Source organism: Epinephelus moara, chromosome 24, assembly GCF_006386435.1.
Source record: "Epinephelus moara isolate mb chromosome 24, YSFRI_EMoa_1.0, whole genome shotgun sequence".
NCBI lineage: Eukaryota > Metazoa > Chordata > Actinopteri > Perciformes > Serranidae > Epinephelus > Epinephelus moara.
In genome coordinates, this window is record NC_065529.1 from 8,839,841 (window position 1) to 8,859,088 (window position 19,248).

The 19,248-nt window shown below is 41.7% G+C and overlaps 1 protein-coding gene across 1 annotated transcript in view; it reads right to left on the reverse strand.

Moving 5' to 3' along the window:
• atxn7l2a (ataxin 7-like 2a) overlaps positions 1–16,818 on the reverse strand; it is a 28,219-nt gene extending 11,401 nt beyond the window's left edge. The window contains exons 1-6 of the mRNA XM_050039339.1: positions 16,686–16,818; positions 15,568–15,636; positions 12,379–12,718; positions 10,975–11,231; positions 6,961–7,043; positions 2,082–2,293 (exon numbers count right to left, since the gene is read on the reverse strand). Of these exons, the coding sequence (XP_049895296.1) occupies positions 2,082–2,293; positions 6,961–7,043; positions 10,975–11,231; positions 12,379–12,718; positions 15,568–15,636; positions 16,686–16,815 (1,091 nt within the window). The 5' untranslated portion in view covers positions 16,816–16,818. The remainder of the gene's footprint in view (positions 1–2,081; positions 2,294–6,960; positions 7,044–10,974; positions 11,232–12,378; positions 12,719–15,567; positions 15,637–16,685) is intronic.
• Positions 16,819–19,248: the final 2,430 nt, after the last annotated feature.

Consider the following 19,248-nt stretch of genomic DNA (forward strand, 5'->3'; position numbering starts at 1 on the left):
ATACATATATATATATATATATATATACATACATATACATATATATATATTATATATATATATATACATACATATATATATTATATCTATTTTTTTAAATACATTCTTTTCTGATCAAAATTTATGTGAAGATGAAGATGTTAATTATGTCTAGAAACGCTCTAGCTGCCACCAAACACACTTGTATATGCAAGTGAATTATATGGCATTTAATTCGTGTCAAGACCACACGCACAATAAAGCCAGGCCCCTGTGCCTGATACAAGCGCACAGAACAGTATCTGCGAGCATCCTTTGCAAGGGAGCATTTCTGCTCCGCATGCACGATTGCACAGGGCTGTGACAAGCTCAACCCTCCCTACATGCCTGCAACTGCTAAGCATTCGCTCACTGGTCAAGTTGATTTTTTCAACTTTGGAGGCAGGGATGGAATAGACAGTGGTTAATGTCACCACGTCTACAATGGGTACAAGTAGATCTGCACACCAAGTAGCACTTGTTAGAAGGATTTTAAGGTGTTGTAACATTTCAAACAAACAGCTCTTCCTTAGACACTTTGAATACGTTGGCTCTTTAATACGAATATTCAACTATTTGTTCCTTTTTTCCCTACAGAGTTTGAGAGTTTGAATGGCATTTGTCAGAAAAGTTCAGTTTGACAGCAACATTCATCTAATATATTAAACAAGCTAAAGGCGCTACTGTCTTCTGGTTACTGTGCCAAAGAGCAGCATGAAAGCAAAGAGCAATCTGCAGCAAAATCTGGGGACCAAAATGTTCCCAGAAGTGCCCTAGACACTGACTGGCCAAAAAAAAAAAGAACTGCTTGACTTGAAGCAATCTTGGTCGACTGAAGGGTCTCCCACTGATGAAAAGTATCAAGTAGGCCTAAATCCAGTTTGAAACAATTAAAAATCATTGTTGGAGGAGGAAAAAAGTCATTTTCCATGGCCTTTCAAATTAATCTAGTGCTGGAAAATATTTGTATTTATTTAGGCTATTAATCTGATTTATGCACACAGCATCAACAGAGACACTTTGCCATGTTATATATGTTTTGTATATGTGATGTCTGTGTTGTCGCTGCATTTTTTAAAAATGTTATATAGAAGTTTACCAGTATGACAATGAGCTATGATCCACCTCACACACAAACCAGCCAACAAACGCTCACTTGACCCAGTCAGAGGATTTTGTCTTCCACACATGCAGTGCAGCACTGTTCTGCACTTGTGCTACTGCAGTAATTTCTTTCATCTCACAGAGAGGTTTAGCATAGCATGTGCAACATACAGACCAATAATGTCGCACTGTAAACTAATTAAGAGACAGATAAAACAGAGTAGCAGCTGTGTGTCTCTTAGTGTTGCTGAAGAACTTGTGAGTGAGTGGGGAGGAGCTGTGAAGAGAGTGTGAGAGAGGAGAGATGCACACAGACATGGCTTGTTCGAAGAATGGTGTTATGTATCGCAACTTGACCCCATATGGATATATACAGTATTGTCTAAATCTATATCTTGCTTGAAAATATATCGTTATATCGTACATAGTTGTTATATTGCCCAGCCCTAGTTGAGAAATGTAAATGTTGAAGAACTTGATATCCAGAAAAACCGCAGCTCCCCTGTTTTCATAGCATTGTTTACCAACCAGTCTTGCCCTTCCAATATGGCACTGGCATCATCCAAAGACCAACGACGCGTCTATGTACATATGTCTATGGTCTGTGGCAGTGATCACACCAAGCAGCCAATCGAATGTCATGGTCAGTATTCAAAGTGACCACTCAAAGGAGTGGTGATATTAGCCACGGTCTATTCCATCCCTGCTTCAAAAGTCAACCTGACGAGTGCGCACATTTTAAGTAGTTGTGAGTGCGGTACAAAGGGTCTAGCTTGAGCTCGTAACAGGCTCGTGGTGCAGGACTGCATTTGAACACAGCGAAAAATGCTCACTTGCAAGAATGCTTTTCCGCTTGTGGATACCGTTCTGTGCGCTTGTACCACGTTCACACGCCTAGTTTTAATGTGTGTTGGTTTTGAGGCTAATCGAACACCATAGCTTCAGTAAAGTTCACTAACCTGAAAGCAGGGAGGCTGGCCAGCGGTCTCCTGCAGTGTGGCGCTCCAGCCTGCTCCCTGGGGGCCTCTGGACTGGGGGATCGTCCAGTGGAAGAGCCTCCCTCCAGGGATTGGGCCCCTTTCTCACGAACCTTGGTCTTCAGCTCTGCCACCAGTTGGTCAAAGTTTTTGCTGCGGCCCACCACTTTCCTTCGCTGGTGGATGGAGTGGATCTAAGAAGCAGAACACAGGATACAAGCATTCAGTCACTATTTCATTTTGACTGACTTCATTTCACATAAATGGCTAAAACTTCTATCTGGTGAGTGTCACAAAATTATTAATTGTCCTGTCATATCAGAGGGTTGGCAATGTAATAAGCCTTTAAAACAGTACTGCTGTGATTGCTGTCATCAGCCAGTTTCTCCCACAGTTTGTCACATATTTTAGGACATACACGGACACTTTGCTCAAGCTACTGTAGATAGTCATCTACATCGTTTTGTCTTTTGTTAGGGATGTTTGTATAACCTGGTTCCAGAGAAACATTATTTCATTTAAACTGTATTTTCTTTTGTAGTTACTCTATAGTTCACTTTAAAAAATGGTTATGACAAAATCAACTTGACCTTTTGAGTTTACCACTTATTTCCCCAACTAGACCAAATGGTGCTGGATATATCTGGGTGACATGGAGAAAAATCAAACATGATATTTTTGACCAAATACCTTGATAACTTTTTTGTGACAATACTGTAGGAATAACTACAGTTGCATTAACAAAATATTTACACAATGAGATTTTTAATAAATAATTATTAGTAATGTGGATTCAATGACTAAGTGGGTAAAGGTAAATAACTGAATAGCTAGAACAGTCTGTTAAGTTCAGAAAATCCCATCACTTTACTGTGAATGTGCTACATTCCTGATAATTAACAAATGTTTCCATGAAAGTAAGACTTAAAATAAGGTTCTTCTTCACCTGAATTCAGTGCATCATCCATGGATATGTATCTGCCGCCTATACTTTCTTACAGTGGTCACTTTACTGTGACACTGCAGTGTTGCTGTTATGACTGTCTGAGTTCATGCTTGGAAAGTTAGTTGTGTTGCTTCATGGGAGGACACGTCTCATGCACTCTTTGCACATGATTTGTTCTCTCCTATGTCCAAACAACAGATGATGGTGGTTGATGACGGATGATTTCGTTTTGCCCGTATGCATTTGTAACATTCAGGAATTTATTTAGGCTGCTGCCGCAGCGTGCATGCACAGCCGCACGACAGCTCATCAACAGTGGAGGCTGCTGTTAGTTTAGGGCTGGGCAGGCGGAGTGGCCCAGCCTTACCGGCCCAACATCACAATTATCAAAACACCTTTTTAATGATATGGACTTTTATGCTATGTTTCTGCTATGACTTTAAAACTAATTGTATGGTGGCTGCTGTGTATTTAGTCAGCTCTATAGTTCAGTTGTTGGTCACAGCTCAGTATGTTAGGAGACTTTGACTGTTTTGGCGGACCATATGAAGCAGTACCCGGAGCAAACAAAGGATCAGAAATGAGGAAGGCTTTAAATGCCATCATCAATGGATTGGAATTGGCCCAGAAAATCAAATAAATCAATCAACTGTTTTTCAAAATAACTGATGATTGATTAAGGATGGGTACCGAAACCCTGTAATAAACGAGCCCCGGGGATATATTATTTAAGACTGCAGTACTGATGAGCTCAGACGTTATCAGTTCTTTTAAATATTTTGTTTTAATTCATTATCATCCTGCAGCCTCTCATCTGTGCTTTGCCGCAGCTGACCTCCTCTCTCCACACACACACACACACACACACACACACACACACACACACACACACACACACACACACACACACACACACACACACACACNTTGAATGCAACTACGCTCATTACTGTAAGTAAGATTAAACCTTTAAAAGCTAATACTTAATCAATACACATGTTCAGCAAGCATAAACATGTAGACAGCGATATTTCATTCTGCTCTGTCCACAGTCCCTCATCCACTGCTGCTAACATGTCTTACACAAGGACAGTACGGTAGTTCGCCTAACAGTGACTTGTTATGAATAAGCAAAAATGACGAATTCTTTTAAACTAAGCTGCTGGCGGACACAAACACTCCCTCCTCCCACTACCAGCACTAATGTTACCTGAGTGCAGTGGATCACATCAGCAGAGAGGGAGCAGGACAGAGGACAGGAGGAATGACTTATAGTGACTGATAAAAACTAAATGTCACTCAATACTTTCATATCAAGAATATTATTTATATAGTTACTTTGCTGTTGTAAAAAACTGTTGCTGCTCCGGAATTAAATTCAGTTAATTCAAAATATTTATTCTTTTAAGAATTTTTAATTAATATATTTTCTAAAAAGCAATTATTTAGTTATGAGAAAGAACCGATAAGGTTGTCAATAAGACTGATAGTATCAATAAAATCTAAACGACACTTATCCATGTGACTGACTTAAGCTATTCAATGCATTACATAAGCACATCACACATTCAGTTGTTGTAAGTGAGGTCTTCAAGTTGCTTATTTTCCATAACACAACAAGTAAATTCTAACATTCGAGAGGCTGGAACCAGCCAATTTTTGCTATTTTTTAAAAGACATAAATAAAAAATTTTGTCAGGAAGCTCATTCATTCTTTTTTGTGGCAAGACTTTAAAGTCTTATACAGCACAAAATATTTACTAAATACGGGCACATTAAGGAGGTTTTATCGAGTAGCTCTACTGCTGTTATCTTTTAAATTATGCATCAGTGTTGCTTGTACACACATTTCTCATTTCCATCATTCTAAATGAGTAGTTAAAAAGACGACATGACATATTTCCTTCCTAGTAGCAGGTGGAGAGAAAATACAGCCACCCACTGAGAGTCTGTTCACCTACAGAGCAGGTATAAGATGCAGGCTGTTTTCCTGCGTGTCTTTCCCGTCACTCCTGTCATTTCCTGTTAATCAGGTCATCCTGTCTCTACTCGGCTGGATGTGGCCTCTCGCACTCACTTCCTCCTTCACACACACTAGCCACCATATATGGACTCTTCCTGTGCTGGGAGCCATTTTCACCACTCAGTATCAGTCAGTGTTCATCAGTTACACAGAGCAGTGACTGCAGTGTAAGTAATTTGAAAACATCTACTTTGATCCCACATCATTGTCACTCTTTTCTCCACTTTGCTCTTTCAATGGTGTAATCCTGCTTCATCGAGTAATTTGATACATTTCGGTGAGATGATTTTAAGACTTTAAAGATATCGAACAATGGGATCCTATTGCTTTATGAGCAAAATGGTACACGACGACCCTGTGGTTCCCTGAGGTGTAACCAACTATCAGGTCATCTGATGTGGTAAAATAACTTTCACTGCAACTTTTCAAACACTGATCAAATGAAGATTGTGTAATAAATCCAACTCACGCAAATACCTTAACACCACACAAAGCATCTCTGGTGAAATGTTAGATTGGCAACTAATTCTTCAAATACAACAAAATTCCACCTTACAGTAATCCGCAATATATTAATTACATTTTGTTTTAATGGCTTTAGGCCTGTTTTTCGCTAACTGTAATTGTGCCATGCTAACAAAGCTAGCGTTAGGGTTATCTCCAACCTCTCATCTAAATATGGTCACTTCTGGCTCCAAAAATCATGATGGTGAAGGCCAAAATGCCAAAAGCGAGGCTTCAAAAGGGGCCTCCACAAACCAGTGACTTGACGTCAGTCTGTGGCTACATCGATTATGATATACAGTCTATAAATACAGGGGGATGACAAATTAAAGGAATTAAAGGTAAAACTTGACAGTGCACACATGGTTTTATGAGTATGTATGATTATGTGAATAGATGCTATTGACACCTATGGGAGATTTTGGAGCCATGTGTTAAACAGCATTCTCCACCACCATCAAACACCCAAATGAAGGAATATCTTTATAAGAATGATTATCATCCCTCCAGTAGAGTTTCACACACTTTTCAGAATCTATGACAAAGAGCACTGAAGCTGTTCTGGAGGCTGGTAGCATCAACACCTAACTAACACTTAATGGTGTTTTTACAGTAATTAGTCACACATTTACATATCACCTCATTCAGCTACAAAATAAGTAAACTAAAAATGTAGCTCTTTCTCTTTCAAAAAATGTATACTGAACTCCCTGTGACCTAGCAAGCATGACTAACAATAATGAATACATTAGTCTGGAAATAAAGGCGCACTCTTTGTTGATGTAAATAATAGAAAAAAATACTGCACTCAAAGTCTTCATGGTCAACCCAAACTCAAAAAAGGTCAAAAAATGACACCTGAAAGAAGTCAAAAATCACTTCAAGATACGTCATTTAAGCCAAGTGAATGCCAATCATCAATATATTCTAACAATGCCTTGCTTGCCATTGAAGTAAACTAACTTTATTCATTTAAAGTCTGCAGAACAAGAGCTTTCGGGGCATCACTTTATTGTTAAATGCTTCGATCACCTGTTATCCGTTCTCTACCGCAGACATATTTCTTTTGCTCTTAAGTATCTGATAAAGTTACAAAAAGATATTATATGATTTGTTGGCTGTTGTCAGAGTAATAAAAACACAAACTCACAACCTACTTTCAAGCTTTGGTGTATACTGATTTTGTCAAAAGCAAAGGTGACAGGACCGAATTCTGAAACTAAGCCTCTAAACCTTTTACTGAACTACACAGAGAAAACAGAGAGAAAATTAAAACAAGAAAGAGAAAGAAAGAGAAATAAATGAGAAAAAACTAACTGCAAAGATATAGGAATCTGAGGAACAAGTAGTGCATTAGTCTGGTGAAGCAGTGTGTGTTTGGAGCTTACATTGCATGTGAGGAGGCGAGTGCAGACTTTCTTCCTGTCAGGGTCAAGGACGCCGCAGTGTTTGTCCAAGTCACACTCCCTCTCTGAGGAAACACACAGAGCATCTCAGCTACAACACCACACAGTCAACACCAAATCAAAACATGTCAACATCTCGCTATAGCCCCATATAGTGCCGTCAATAATACAACCCATAAAACACTCCCCCCCCAAATAACCCAAACATTTACAGATTTTATACATTTTCACCATAATGTGTCCTACAAGCTGTAATTGTTTGTTTGAAATTGTTTTTGACCGTTTGGCGCCCTAGCCCCTTTACACTGCCTCTTCTCTGTGCGAATTTCACACAGTTACGCTGCCTCACTGTTCTGTATAAAAGGTACCATCGTGGAATTGGGGGACAAAGTGGTTTCGCCTTTAAGCTGGCACTGGAGGTAGTAACAGCGCCAAAACGACCTCTGTATAACGGGGACAGCCAGCAGAACAGGATCGTGGGCAGCACAGCTGTGACATTTAGCACTTAGCAGCTAACTCAGAGAGGAAGAACAGTGCCCAAAATGTCCGCAAATTGTGAAAACACTGAGGTCTGAGAGCTCCTTACCCTCCCAGCAGAGGACGAGATCAGCTGCCATATAACAGAGAGGGTAAATGATCGTTGTTGCCATGTTAATGCCATAGTTTTTGTTTAGAAAGCGCTGCTGATGTGTACATTACACTGCACACTACAGGCCAACGCTGTTGTTACAGGTCACTCCTGTCATGCCTCTTTTAATTCTGCAATGCCAGCGTGCAGTCTAAATTCACACAATGGAGTGACATGATGCTGCCGTTGTTTGGTTCTGTGGAAAAATGTGAGGGCAGCATGACGAAGGGACATCGTGGCAACCCTATAGCGCAATCTCTGTGTAAAAAAGGCTCTTGTCTTTTCAGGAGGAAATCCAGCCATGTTTTTCAGTGGTCCAACTGCAAAGATATGCCATTTTTAAATCAATACAGCCATCTACTTGCATAGCTGCATAACGATGTGCATTTCGGTCATGATGTTCATTCATAACCACATCCTGAGGCGTCACTTTAAACACTGTACATACATAATTACAGTGCCTGTCCCTTAAGGCATCCTGTATAGACGCTAGGGTTGCAAAATTGCAGATATACGCAATGTGAAAACTTTCCACGGGAAATAATTGAATAAAATATAGGGGGTGAATTTCTTAGCCTGTATTTACCATGTCAGATAGAAACAAACCCTTTACCATATCATAAGCACACATAATCCACTAATTAGCCAAATAAACCCATTCATTTGTCAAATACATGAAATATGAACTGTGCCATTTGGTGAGTAAGGACGCATTCACACTGGCGCTATTTGGTCCGCTTTAAACGAACCCTGGTCCGCTTCCACAGATAGTTCAGTTCGTTTGGAGTGGTGTGAACGCTCATTCGAACTCTGGTGCCGACCAAACGAGCGAACCCTGGTCCGCTTGACAACTGGGGGTCTCGGTTCACTTGCAAGTGAACCCTGGTGCAGTTCACTTACAGTGGGAAATGCAAACGTACTATCCAGCAAATCAAAGAGAGGAAGTGAACCAAAGAGAGGAAGTGATGTAAAGCGCAATGCGTTTTGGGTAGAAAAAAACACAAAGCCAACGGCGCAAACTGGGAGAAGCAGAGGTTTGGTCCGCTTTAAAAAGTGCAGTGTGATGAAGGTGTGAATTTTTTCAACATTCCCCACCCAATCGAACCGAGTCCCCCAGACTATCCTGGTGTGAATGCGCCCTAACTGTGCGTTCACACCGAGCGCGAGTGAAGCGAATTACTCACGCGTAACGCGTGTAACACGCCGCGCGTAATGCTTGAGTTTGGACACCGGACCATTTTGTTAATTCGCATTAAGTCGCGCGAGTAGCGAGCCCACCCATTTTCACTAGATAACAACATCTGGCCCGCCATTCTCTCCTCAACCATGGCTGAGATAACCACCATCGCTGCTTTGCTCTGGAAGTCCCAGATGCGTCAGAGGGCCAAACGCCGTCACTTTTGGGTTCACCCTATCCTGCAGAAGCACATCCAGCTCGGCAAGTTTCACCACCTCCTCCAGGAACTCCGTCTGGATGATAGCGGTACTTCAGGCTGACTGGGGCCCAGTTTGAGGACCTGTTGGCGAGGGTTGGCACCAGGATCTCCCGGCAGGACACCAACTACAGGCGCACCAATGGAGCGCCTGTAGTTGGTGTCCTGCCAGGAGATCCTGGCGCCAAGACATCTGTCTCCGGTGAGTAGCAGTTTGTTGTGTCAACAACTGGACGTCAGGGCGTCAAGACATCACTGACATCAGTGACGTCGGGAGAATCTCAACGCTGACTGGCTTTCACGGCACAGCCTCACGCGAATTCGCCTCAAAAGTTCAATATTTTCAACTCGAGCGATGAGGCGTCTATCGCGTCCATCGCGTTGCGCCAGACGCATCCATCGCGCCGCCCGGCGCGAATTCGTATCTAATCGCGTCTTTGCATTGACTTTGTATGTAATCTCGACGCGCAAATTTGCGAATTCACGCTCGGTGTGAACGCACAGTAAGGGTCCACATAGCATCTTTTTCAGAGCACCAGCGTCTTTTTTTCAATTGTTCCCAATAAGGAGAGAGTGTATGCAGCCAACCAGAGAAAAAGTGCAGTGCCCACCATCGTTTTTCAGAGGGCTCTGGGTTTTTGTGCGGCCGCTCCAAGCGCTTCTACTTAAAAAACTCTTAACTTTTCAGTGAGGTGCTGATGTTGTCACTGCTGCTCCTTTAGCCACTGTCTGTTGCGCTTCTGTCACTGTATGTGTTGTAAGCTTTTTTTGTTTTTAGCCGTATAGTCAACCCTCTGTTAACGTAGTGTTTAGCTAGCTACCTAACTAACATTAATGTCAAGATATTGTTGCCATAGAAACAAAACCCCTGTGTAGCACATTATTTAAAAAAGCATGGGGAGCATTGCTGTGACGAATTGGTATGAAGCATTCCCCAGTAAGCCGGGGAGTGCTGCCACTGCTTTTCTGCCAAAGAGAAATGCCATGTGGACTTACGGTTGCATTAGTATCTTGCTATAATACCATCTACATTTGCTTATCTAAGGTATATTAAATTAAAAAATACAACCAGGCTGTCGGACTTTTTTACACATGGTCTACTTCCATTTAAACTGGTTTAAAGTTACAATTATAATAAAGCTTTTTTCAAACAAAAAACGTTTCATTCTTTTAAGGGTTATTGTAAGTGATAATAACTATAATAATTACATAACTGTTTACCTTGATACCCTGACATTGTTATATTTTTTGAGATGGTTATCTTACTGTGAAATTTTTAAACTGTTAGAACTCCAATTTGGTCACACGCCCTTAGCTAGCTTAATTGTATACTCTTTGATTTAGGCTACTATGTGTTGGTTAACTGAGGTGTCATAAAAATCTAAAATATATTCTCCAGTAATATTATCAAAACTTACATGGAAGCATGCAGTCCTTTGGCTCAGATAGTGCAGAAATGTGGGCAGTAGTGTGGGCAGCACATGTGATGGCAGATTTTTACTGAATTCCTATTTAATGGGATGCTGGCAAATGATCTGGTGGAAGAGTGTGCTGCTGAATGCTGTGCATGGTTACAATTCAATTAATTGTGTATACTTTACACCAAAACATGCCATAAGACCTAGTATGTTTTTTTTATGTGTACACCCCCCCCCAATAAGTTCACTATAAAGTATATGATTGTCAGATTGAAATTTCCAAAATTCCCCAAGTTACTGAGTTTAACTTCCCATGGATAACTTCTGACCCTTTGCAACCCTAATAGACATGGATGGAAAACTGAAGCTGCTGCACATCTTATATGTTTACAGCTTGTGTAGACACAGTATAATGTGTGTTCAGACAAATGTTATGTAGGTAAAAAAGATCAGAAGATTAACTACACGACTACTGCTTACTCCTTCCACATACCCACTTTGCTCCATTTGTACTCACTGGAGGCCACTTTGTTGTAGGGTCTGGGGATCCGGTGGCCTGGCACTGCAGAGGCAAGAGGGGAGTCCTTCCTCTGGCTTTGAGTGGGCGGCCTGTCACTGGGTGAAGGCCTACCAGGTGGGGTACCTCCGTGCGGCCAGGGTGGATCTCTGAGTGACGGAGGTGGAGAGCTCATCGGAGGCTCCAGAGGTGGCGGCTGCTTGAATACTGATGACTCTGTTTGGCTGCTGTGGGTGGGCTTCTCCAGCGGGGAATGTCTGGGTGATGGAAGAGGAAGGGCAAGTTCAATGTTAGCTTTTTGGCTCAACTTTTAACAACAAAATAAAATGTTAACTATTTTCTGTGAGCATGGACTCTAATCCAACCAGCTAATATACTATAGTTTTAATCACAAACTGATGCCACCAAACATGTAATAAAAATAGTAATGTTTAGACGATTGCCTCAAATGCTGACCATTCAATATTCACTAACTGAAATGAGAAGCAGTAAAATTTGCCACTTGAATTTGGCTGCTTGTTATCAGCATTTTTATATTGTGATTATGAAATGCAAAAAGTCATGACTTACAATGTACAATGCAAGGTAATGTAATCTGCCTCTTAAAGGAGGGTTTTCCTTGCTGTCTTCGCCAAACTGCTCGCTAATGGTGGGAACTGTTTGGTCTCTGTAAATTAAAGAGTCTGCTCTAGACCGGCTCTATATGAAAAGTGTTCTGAGATAACTTTAATGATTTGGCACTGAGTAAATAAAATTGACTTGACTAATGGTCTTTTAGTGGCTCGGACTATTCAAAATGAAAGTGTAAAAGTTGTGGTTTTACTGGGGCTGTGTGGTTGACAATTTCTTGGTCTTTCTGACACAAATTACTGCCCCTGCTCAAGTAATAGGCCAGCACATAATCCCCTGTAAAACACAATTTATCGTTTTTACACTCTGAAGTTTGGGCAGATTAAGCAAACAATATATAACGTTAGAATTCATGAGCTTTATAGATGCTGATAGGCAGAGTATGTTACCACTTTCCTTCATGTTTCCAGTGTTTATGCTAAGCTAAGCTAAGCAGCTACTAACGCTGTGGTGCTATATTTACTGAACAGGCATGAAAGTGGTATTGATCCTCCCATCTAACTTTGTGTAAGAAAGTGAGTAAGCATAATTCCCCCAAATGTTAAACCATTACTTTGATTGAGCCTTTTGTTCTTGGCAATTCCCTGACCTACAGACAAACTACTTAATTTTTTTCACGTTAACAGAGTAAAGGGAGTATTGCATTAGTGTATCTATATGCAGAAGCACACTGCATTCTTTAAAGCTAATGTCTACCCTCTTGTTAAGTTCAAATCTGTGACCCCTGACCTCTGGTTAGTGCATTCTCCTAAACTTGGCCCTCTCTGTTCTTACCGTACTCCATCCTTGGAGTTCTTGGAGTGTCTGTACTGTGGTGGAGTGGAAGGCGAAGGTGGGGTTGCCCGTAGCTGCCCGACTCCTTGACCACGACCCTCCCAGGATGAAGCAGAAGCAGAATTGGTCCCATGGGAAGGAGAATGGCCGTGGTGGGGCCTCTGCTGGGGCTGGGGTGCAGGGGTGGGAGAACGTAGTCGAGCATACAGCTTGGCCAGAGGGCCATGTCGCCGCTCGCAGTGCTTTTCGAACGCCTGCGGCTTCACTACTTGGCCACAATGGCTGCACATCACCAGGTAGAAGTCATCGTGGCCGGGGTAGAGGCCAAAGATGGACATGTCTTAAAGGAGAGGGCAGAGTAGTGGTAAAGTGAGGAAATACAATGGACACAAACAAATCAGACTGCAGAAAGGGTATCATGGCAATGTCACTTTGTGGGGCAGGTAAGGATGATGCTGCATTATGGAAAGGTGATACACCATCTTACTCAAAGGTACTGTCTGAGTTGGACTACACTGATAGAAAATAACTGTGAAATCAGTATAAAACTTTGCATGATATCAAGTCGAAGTGTCAACTCGTTACACTCCATTTCCATCTTCAGTCTGACATTGCATCCACTCTTACTTATTTGCATGGCGAGAGGGGATTATATTTTCCATAACCAACCAATAGAGACCAACATATTCGCCTGAATGCCCAAATGTGTAGCCATGCCAAAATCAGTTTTGCCGGGGTTGTAAGTGTTTAGCAGAGCAAAGTAAAACAAACTATTGAGAAGACATGTCGATTTAGAGCAGCTCTTGACATTGTTGTTATTACTCCTCACCGGTTCCAGTGCATCACTTGACAGCTTGACAACGGCGTTAGACCCACCCATGGCGCTAACTGTCTAATCGAAGTCCACCCAGTTTTTTATTTCAGTAAAGAAACTGCAGTCAGGTCAGCCTGTGACAGACTGACAGCCTATTCAAGATGTACCCCACCACTTGTCTATGCCCAATGTGTTAAGGTCCTGACACAACAACCCTTCAGTCTGCCATCGGCCAATGTTGAGCTATTGGTGATAATCTGTCTCCCTAGTCTTTGTGATGCCGCCCCTCGTTGGCTTATTTTCAGCCAGTAACATGTTGAATTGGCATTGGCAACCGCAGTGATTGATTTCACTCTGACTGGCATTTCAGCTCTGCACACAATGAGAGAAATGGAAGTGAGGAAAGTAAGAAAAGAGCTTAAATAAAAAGGGAGTAAAACTAAATAGTCACTTAAGGTAAAATTATTTTTCTTTAGCCACTGACCTCTTAAGCAGAAACGTTTCATGATGGTTTGTGTTATTGTTTACTGGTGCACGGTAATATGCTCTGTTCTTTCAACATTGGACTGTGTTGTAATGGACTAAATGGCCACCTAGCATCATGATGGTCTTCCAGGTTCCCTTTTTGAATGACAAATACGACTATCTCTGTCTGCTGGTGTGGAGCTATTTTCTCTCATGCAGAGTGTTCATGTGCAACTTTCTGGCCATGACAGGCAACGCGAGGCGACGCAACAGTCACCTTTCGTCGCCAGTAATTAGATGTGCCTGGGCCTGTAGACTTCAGCCCTCACACCCTTGAACAGAATAAGCAGGTATATGGATAGGATAGATGGATACTGATCTGGCAATGTTTGGATTTCTGAAAAACATGACCTGAAGCATATCCCTCCATAGTCTCGCTCACCAGACCTTTCTCAAGAAAAGAAAGGTCTGGCTGGGCCGACTCTCACTTTAAGATTGGAGAAAAAAACGCCCCGGCTGCTTGTATTTCTTTCAACCAATCACAATCGTTCTGGGCGGCGCCACAGGAACGGTGCACTTGCAAAAATATTGCCGGGGGGAAACAGGTTTTGGTGTAACACGCCCACAAAAATATCGCCTACAGGATGCGAACCATGGCAGAAAAATGGCTACATCCCCATAAGATCAAACACCGCAAAAGTTAGTAAAGGACGTGTTGAAAACTGCAACCGGAGTGGTAGGGCGGGACTTCAGCGGTTGGCTCGTTCCGCCCAATGAGAGGCTGATCTATGCAGCGAACTTCCGCCCACTCAGACTAATCCCTCCAAAGATGTAAACTAAAGTCAATTTCTCAAATGAACTCCGGAAAATCAGGTCCGCACATTGTCTAGAGTGGCCCTTTCACATACAACAGCAGACTGTCTGTGTCCGACACATTTTCACTGACAATTACTTTGTTTGGTTTAGGCGAGAGGTTGGCTTGGATGGAGCATGTCGGACGCAGGACATGACAAAAAAGTTTGTAACAGATATCGCAGTGTTTTGTCCACAGCCAAGTTTTGCCGTTTCTTGAATTTGTCTGATGATTTCAGCAAGGGCCCTTCCCAACAGTTTCCCAAATCTTGTCGTCTCTCCCATCATACATTTTTGTTGGTGTCCTTCTGTAAATGACCTCTCTTTTTCACCCTCAGATGTTTGTATTCTTTTGGTTTCACATCAGTTGCGTGATAGAAATGCACACCCACTTGCTCGCTCACACATAAGCTCAATCGAACATTTTACAGACTTTGTACTAGATGAACTGGCAGGGTTGAGTCCATCTGATGTCAGGTCCAACTGATTTGGACATTTTCATTTTTACATACAGCTCCTCTGGCTGATGCCTAGATAAGTCAAGGGTTGCAGTACATGTGAGAAAGGGGCTTAAGTGAGAAAAACAGAAAGAAAAGAAAACTTCAGTGATAAACTTGAAATCAAAGCAAATCTGAGAACCTCAACTACTTTATTCTTAATCATCAACTTGTTTTGGCTGCTATTCCCATGTGACATAGATGCATGTGTGTGAAAAGGTTCACATACTTACACAGCCATACTGTCAAGGTGCTTCTTTTGATTAATCGTGTCATGCTCTGACACGCACAAAGGTAGAGTGTCTGTTGGACAGCTGCTGCTACAGACAGCCAGGCTAGGTTCCAGAAGGTGCCTAATCACAACACCACCCAGCTTTAATGCTCACCCTGGTCTTTGTAAACTTGTTCCTCCATTGTCTCTGGGCAAGGTGGGAGCTGAGGCACAGTCCATCGAGGCATTACAGGTCAATGTACGTCTATCTATGTATCAGTTTATGCTTCAGATTTCCCAATCAATAACAGACTTCACTATGTCTAATAGATGATAGTGTACAGACTTACCCTCCTTACTGAGTGACATGGCCTCTGCAGCCTTTTTGCCATTCTTGCTGCAGTCGTCCACATCAGGCCCTGAAACAACATGCATTACATACATGCACATGTTCAATAAAACCCTTGAGTGGTCAGATGTTTTCCAAAAGTTGTATGTCAGGTTCATCACCAAGATGAAGCCTAACCTTACAGCACAAATTCTGCACATAAACAGGCCCTTAAGCTGTGTTATATAAAGGACTGATATGCAGGTCAACTGCTCCTCTACTGACTGCTGCTGATCATTTTTTTCCTGGTCATTCTTGTCAGTTTTCTAACAAAACTAAGCAGCTAAGGGTATTATGTGTTGGAGGGGGACTTTATTTGATAGTTATGGACAGAGTAGCACTTGGAGGGATGCCAGACAATGAGTGAGCGCACATACTTAAAACTGGGAAGGGCAAGAGCACTTTTTGGACAAAAGTCAAACATATGAGATTTCCTGTCGCATATAGACATGTTACCATCAGTTAAATGGAGGCGATGACGCTGGCAATCAAAAGAGGACGTTAAAATGAAGCGAAAAGAACACAGAGTAACGTTAGCTCATATCAAAGGCTGGGCCAGCATTTACATGGTGGCAACAGCATCAGACTCCTCCTCCGTCACCGGTGTCTACTCTTATCCTCCTGCTGCTAGCATTAGCATGCTAACAGCTAACTGCCTCGTCGTCAACGGCTAGTCTGGCTTGCTTGCTAGCTAGCTAGCCTAGCTTTCCACGGCAAGAAGTTGCTCGCCCAACCATCCACACTAGCCTCCTTCCGCTCTGATGCCACCGCTGCCCGGCTGGTTTCACTCAAATGAAACGCATCCATTAAACGCTGGCAGCTTGTTTCATGGTCACCACTCTAAAGTACACACCCTAATGGTCATATCCTAATAACTATCACTTATTTTTTTCTTGAAGACAACGTATGCAGTGGGACCTGGGAGAGAGCAACATGTTACCCACCCAGCACTAGGACCCGGTAGGGTCTTTGTTTGGGTAACATGGTTAGCCCTGTCCTCCGTTTCCACGAAAATAAACCCCGGTGCTTTGATTAAATGGCTTCGTAGCTGCCAGTGTTTGCGTCAATGTGCTTCCTTACCATCCGCTGCTGTCACACCGGCCCACTCGGCCCAGGCAGTCCAGCTTTGACCCACGAAATCATCGAGGCTAGGCACCCGCCGATCCAGAGCAGCCATTACTTTTACTGCGCGTTCACGCACCGCCATCATCACTGCGCGGCAAGCCACTTACGTCATATCTCGCGCTCTCGACAGGATAGGAACTTCCTGCGTGCGCGTTCTTGGGACACCCACACAGAGAGAGACACGGGACTGGAACAGAAAATCTCTAAATTATGTCATTTTTCTGGTCTAACCACTTCAAAACATCAACACTGTGTGGTTTTGGAGTCTTAAAGCACAAAGATGAAATGGCAAGAAGTTAGGATCAACCCATTTTATTAATCAAGCCAGGGGCGCTTCTAGTATTTTAGGTTATCAGGGGCTGAGCCAGGACCTCTAGAGGGGTCCCCTCCTCCCCAGGATTTCCCTGTTTAGAACAAGCTGTATTGTGATGCTTTTTTACTTTTAAAAAAAACTTTTTTCGTTAAATGTTTCCAAATTAATTATGAATTGTGATGTTAAAAAAATTAGTTGTTACTTGAAATCAATGTTGAGCAGTGACAAAATACTTTTCAACTGCTATCAATAAAATTTAGAGAATTTTGAGGTACTTGTACTTGAGTGTTTGCTTTTAATGATGCTTTATACTTATATACTTATACCCCACTACATCTCAGAGGGAAACATTATATTTTTTTATTCCACTACATTTATTTGTTTGCTTAAGTTAACTTAGATTAATAATACAAAATACAATCAACTAAAAAAATGATCATGTATAATGTATGTATGTATATTTTTATTGTTTGTGTATTTGCAGATCTGTTTTTGAGTCTACAAATATTTTTTTGTATTTGTGTAAGGTGTTTATTTACAAATTACACACTAACACTCGGACTGTTGATCTGTTCACACAAATAATATTGAGACAAAACTATCTCCATAAATAATAGACAAAAGGTAACCTTTAAAAGATACACAAATATCTGTAGAAATGTTAACACCAGTCCACATCTACATGGCCAATGAGGCAAGGCAAGTTCATTTGTATAGCACATTTTAAACACTGGCAATTCAAAGTGCATTCAAGTGATAATTAATAAACATAAAATAGGGAGAAAAATAAACACAAAAGAAGGTGGACTCCAAAACAGAGAAAGGAAGACATGGGGGGAGTCCCTCTCAATATTAAGAACATAATAGATTTTGATTATATTTTAGACATTTACACCTTAAATTGAAGCAGACAAGGCATACACTGGTGCATTAAAAATTCACCAGAATACAGAGAATTGAATATTTTACACTCAAAGTTCCCCCCCCCAAACCCCCCTTTCATATGTGTCTGCCATAATGTTGAAACAAAGAATACACCCTTGATTAATTCAGGAACTCAGCTTTTACATCCTTCGTAACCAATAAAAATCATGTAAGGACATTTGTATGTTAGAAGGCTCCACTGCAAAAAAAAAACAAAAAAAAAACAGTGCCGTTGGGCTCCCATACCCCCACACCTCCCACCTACTATACGTTGCATGTCTACCTTGACAATGACAATTTTCCACCAAGTTCAGTGCACTTATGAGCTCAGGCATTCTGGCTCTCTTAGATGACCAGAGACCCAGAAACCAACCAGTACTCTTGTCCTGGAATCCTGCCTTGTCCTAGGTTTGTTGTGTTAGTTTTTGGTAATTTGATTAACATAAATTTAGGAGTATGCACCATGTAAGCACAATATAAAATAAAATGGTTATGAAACTGTGAGGGTCTTAAAATAAGAAATGTTTCCAATGTCCTGTCCTCTTTATATTAGAATCGTCTCTCTACATACTGTAGTGCAATCTAGTAAATTACAACCACCAACTGCAGCGTTCAATGACCATAAAGATCAAACATATATAAAACATATGTGCTGACGTGAATACAGATGTCCTCTAACTGCAACTGTGCCCCATTACAAATGTACACAGTATAAGCAGCTGCATCCTCCTCAGAGGCCTTGGCTTTCAGCCTATTGTTAACAACAGTTCAAGTGAACTATTTATGTCCAAACATTCCTACGTAAACTTCTTTCCTGCTTTTAAACAGACTCTTTCTCAATGTCCATTTCTGCACACAGCAGATGTGAGTCACTGCATCGATATTTATCTGTGTGTGACTCATGTCATTAATCACCAGTGGCATGATTGAGGGGTGGGACTTTAAGTGTAGTTTAGCCCATATTTCTGTTTTTTTGTATTTTCTAATTCTCTCCCCAGGACAAACACACCACTGTACAGTGAAGCACAGGGAGTGCATTTTCTTAAGTGGTGATCAGAAGTCACAGGTCTACACACGTGAACACACCTTCCCCTCTCCTAATCCCTGTAAGTGGTTTAGCCTCACACAGCTAGTCAGAGCCAAGCTGAAACACACATACTGTTCACCGTGAAGAAGTGATGTAACTGTACATCACATGTATACTATGTATGTGTGCTGTTGTACTGTCACTAAATAAATCATATCATACATAGAACTCAGGAAAAAGATGTGTGCATCTGT